Consider the following 2,365-nt stretch of genomic DNA (forward strand, 5'->3'; position numbering starts at 1 on the left):
ACCAAGAAAATCATTATTACTGATCCAACAATATTTCCTCATGATGGCTCTATACCTGAGACAATGTACAGGTGTGTCTCATCCGAGAGTAAGCTCTTTGTTGAATATCGCAAGATTCCTCCCAAGGCACCGAGAGTCTTATCTCCTGATCAGCAGGCTACCTTGGATGATGTGGATAAGCCTGGAAACCGAGGAAAAAAGGCTACTACCAAGAAATGGGAAGGCGAGGATGATAAGTCAAAGTCCAAGAAGTGAAAGTCTGAGAAAGGGGATTCTTCTAAGCCAAAGAAGCTCAAGAAGATGGCGAAGAAATCCAAGAGTCCCTCTTCTTCCAGTTCAGAAAACGATGAGCAGGATGAAGAAGAAGAAATTCATCATGTATCACCGAGAGGTAACACACCTCCTCAATCTCCTTCTCCAACCGAACCTGCTCATGAGAAACTTCCAACACCACCTCCATCACTGAAACAGAGAGTTCCTATTTCGGTTGCTCATGTTCCCCCACCTACCACATCTCAAACAGCAACTTCTATTCCACCACCGCCACCAATTTCTACTATTCCCATTTCTACAACACCAATCCCTACTCTCATTATTTCCCAATCAACTTCCACAACTATCCCACAACCGACTGTAGGAGTCAACTTATCTGATACGGGGGCGACTACTGAGACTGAACCTCCAGTTACTTCCAAACCACTTTCACCCTCACCTTCAACCAATTCCAGTGCCACTCTCGGTGGTGCTAATGATGAGTTTGATTCAATCTTCTACAATCCCTATCGGCTTCCTACAGATGATGTTAATGATGCTCCAGTCACACGAAAACAATTGCAAAGCATTGACGAGAAACTCGACAACCTGCTTAACGCCAACAAGTCCTACAATGATTTTGTACTCAAAGCTTTCTTGGATACTTCTCTTGAGTAAAACACTGAGGTTATTGGCAAATCCACCAAGGCAGTTAATGAGTCTACTTCTTCTTGCAAGAAGGCCATTACTGATGTTGAAGAAATTGTTCACAACACTCAGATCTTTCTTGATTCGCTTAAAGGGCGTGTTGATACCAGTGCAGCCAAGGTGAATGCCTCTTTGGATTCCTTATCCAAGTCTGTTCAAGCGGAGCACACAAAGTTTGAGGCGGCTCGTTCTTCAATACAAGCAGAGAATACCCCCCTTATCAGTTCTGTGACTTCTCGGCTTGACTCTGTTCACGCTGATTTAGCTAAGGAGAGTGATCTGAAGGAAGAACTTACACGCCAAGCCTCCACAATTGAAATTCAAAAGGTACAACTTGCTCAAGAAAAAAGGAGATTTCTTTGTTGAAAACGGAAATAGTTGTCTTTCGAAGCTGTGCTGGGGATGTCAACGATATGCTGACCAGTCTCCTTAGTGCTCATGATCCTATCCTCACTTTGACTATCAGGAATCATCTTACTTCAAAACTTCTTCCTCTCCTTGCATTGTTACACGAGATAAAGGGTGTTTCGGATAGGTTCATACCTCCAAAACAAGGGGGAGAGGGTGCTCAACCGAAAGTTACTGTGAAGACTGAAATCAAATCTCCTCAACCGGAAGTCGGAGTTACAACCAAACCGAAGGATAATTTAGCTTCGGGTTCTGGTGTCAAAGAAAGGAAAAAGCGTCTTATTGGAGAAGATGATGAGGATGAAGAAGATCAAGAAACTATTTCTGAGATCCTGAACCGAAAGAAAAAGAATGAGGAGATAGATGAAACTCTTCGGGCTGCTAAGGAGGTGGAGGATAGAGAAAAGAAGAAGAAAGAAGAGGGTGATGCATTAACCTGCAAGAAGGCCTTGTTTCCCCTCTAGACAAGAGAAACACTTATCAGTGAGGCAATAGAGTTTCCAAGCATCTACTGGCTGGAACCTGTCGCTTCTTTTGATTGTGACAATTCTAAGGATTCACAGTTCGACATGCCGATAGCACAAAAGGCATTCACGTTTCATTGCTTTGATTCAACTATTGAAGTTCCTTTCCCTCATCCAAAAGTTGATGGTGAGCTTATCGAACTTTATTTGAAGCATGGTCAGCCGTAGTACTTGACATGGAGCGCACAGAAGATAGTTACTGTCAAGGTACTGAAACCTACACATGTTGGGAAATTTCCAAATGTTAATTTCAAAATCACACGAGGATCAGCAAACTCGATGTCGATTATTTCTCTGGCAGATCTTCCGAATTTAAATCCTCATTACTGGATCCTATTGTTTAACATTCTGCTCTCCAATCCGAAAGAATATGAGCCGATACTGGATCATTTGAAGAGAATGTTGGCCTCTTACATTCATGAGGTTGCTACTATTGATCAGGAGATAGCGAAAGTGATGAACAAGAAACCGAC

The 2,365-nt window shown here is 42.7% G+C and overlaps 1 protein-coding gene across 1 annotated transcript; it reads left to right on the forward strand.

Moving 5' to 3' along the window:
- The first annotated feature begins 300 nt into the window (after nt 1–300).
- Nucleotides 301–1,326, forward strand: LOC111921818 (uncharacterized). The gene is made up of 2 exons (XM_023917399.1): nt 301–894; nt 961–1,326. The coding sequence occupies exons 1-2, from the start codon at nt 301–303 to the stop codon at nt 1,324–1,326; spliced, it is 960 nt and encodes a 319-aa protein (XP_023773167.1).
- The last annotated feature ends 1,039 nt before the right edge of the window (nt 1,327–2,365 follow it).

Source organism: Lactuca sativa, chromosome 1 (assembly GCF_002870075.4).
Source record: "Lactuca sativa cultivar Salinas chromosome 1, Lsat_Salinas_v11, whole genome shotgun sequence".
NCBI classification, from domain to species: domain Eukaryota; kingdom Viridiplantae; phylum Streptophyta; class Magnoliopsida; order Asterales; family Asteraceae; genus Lactuca; species Lactuca sativa.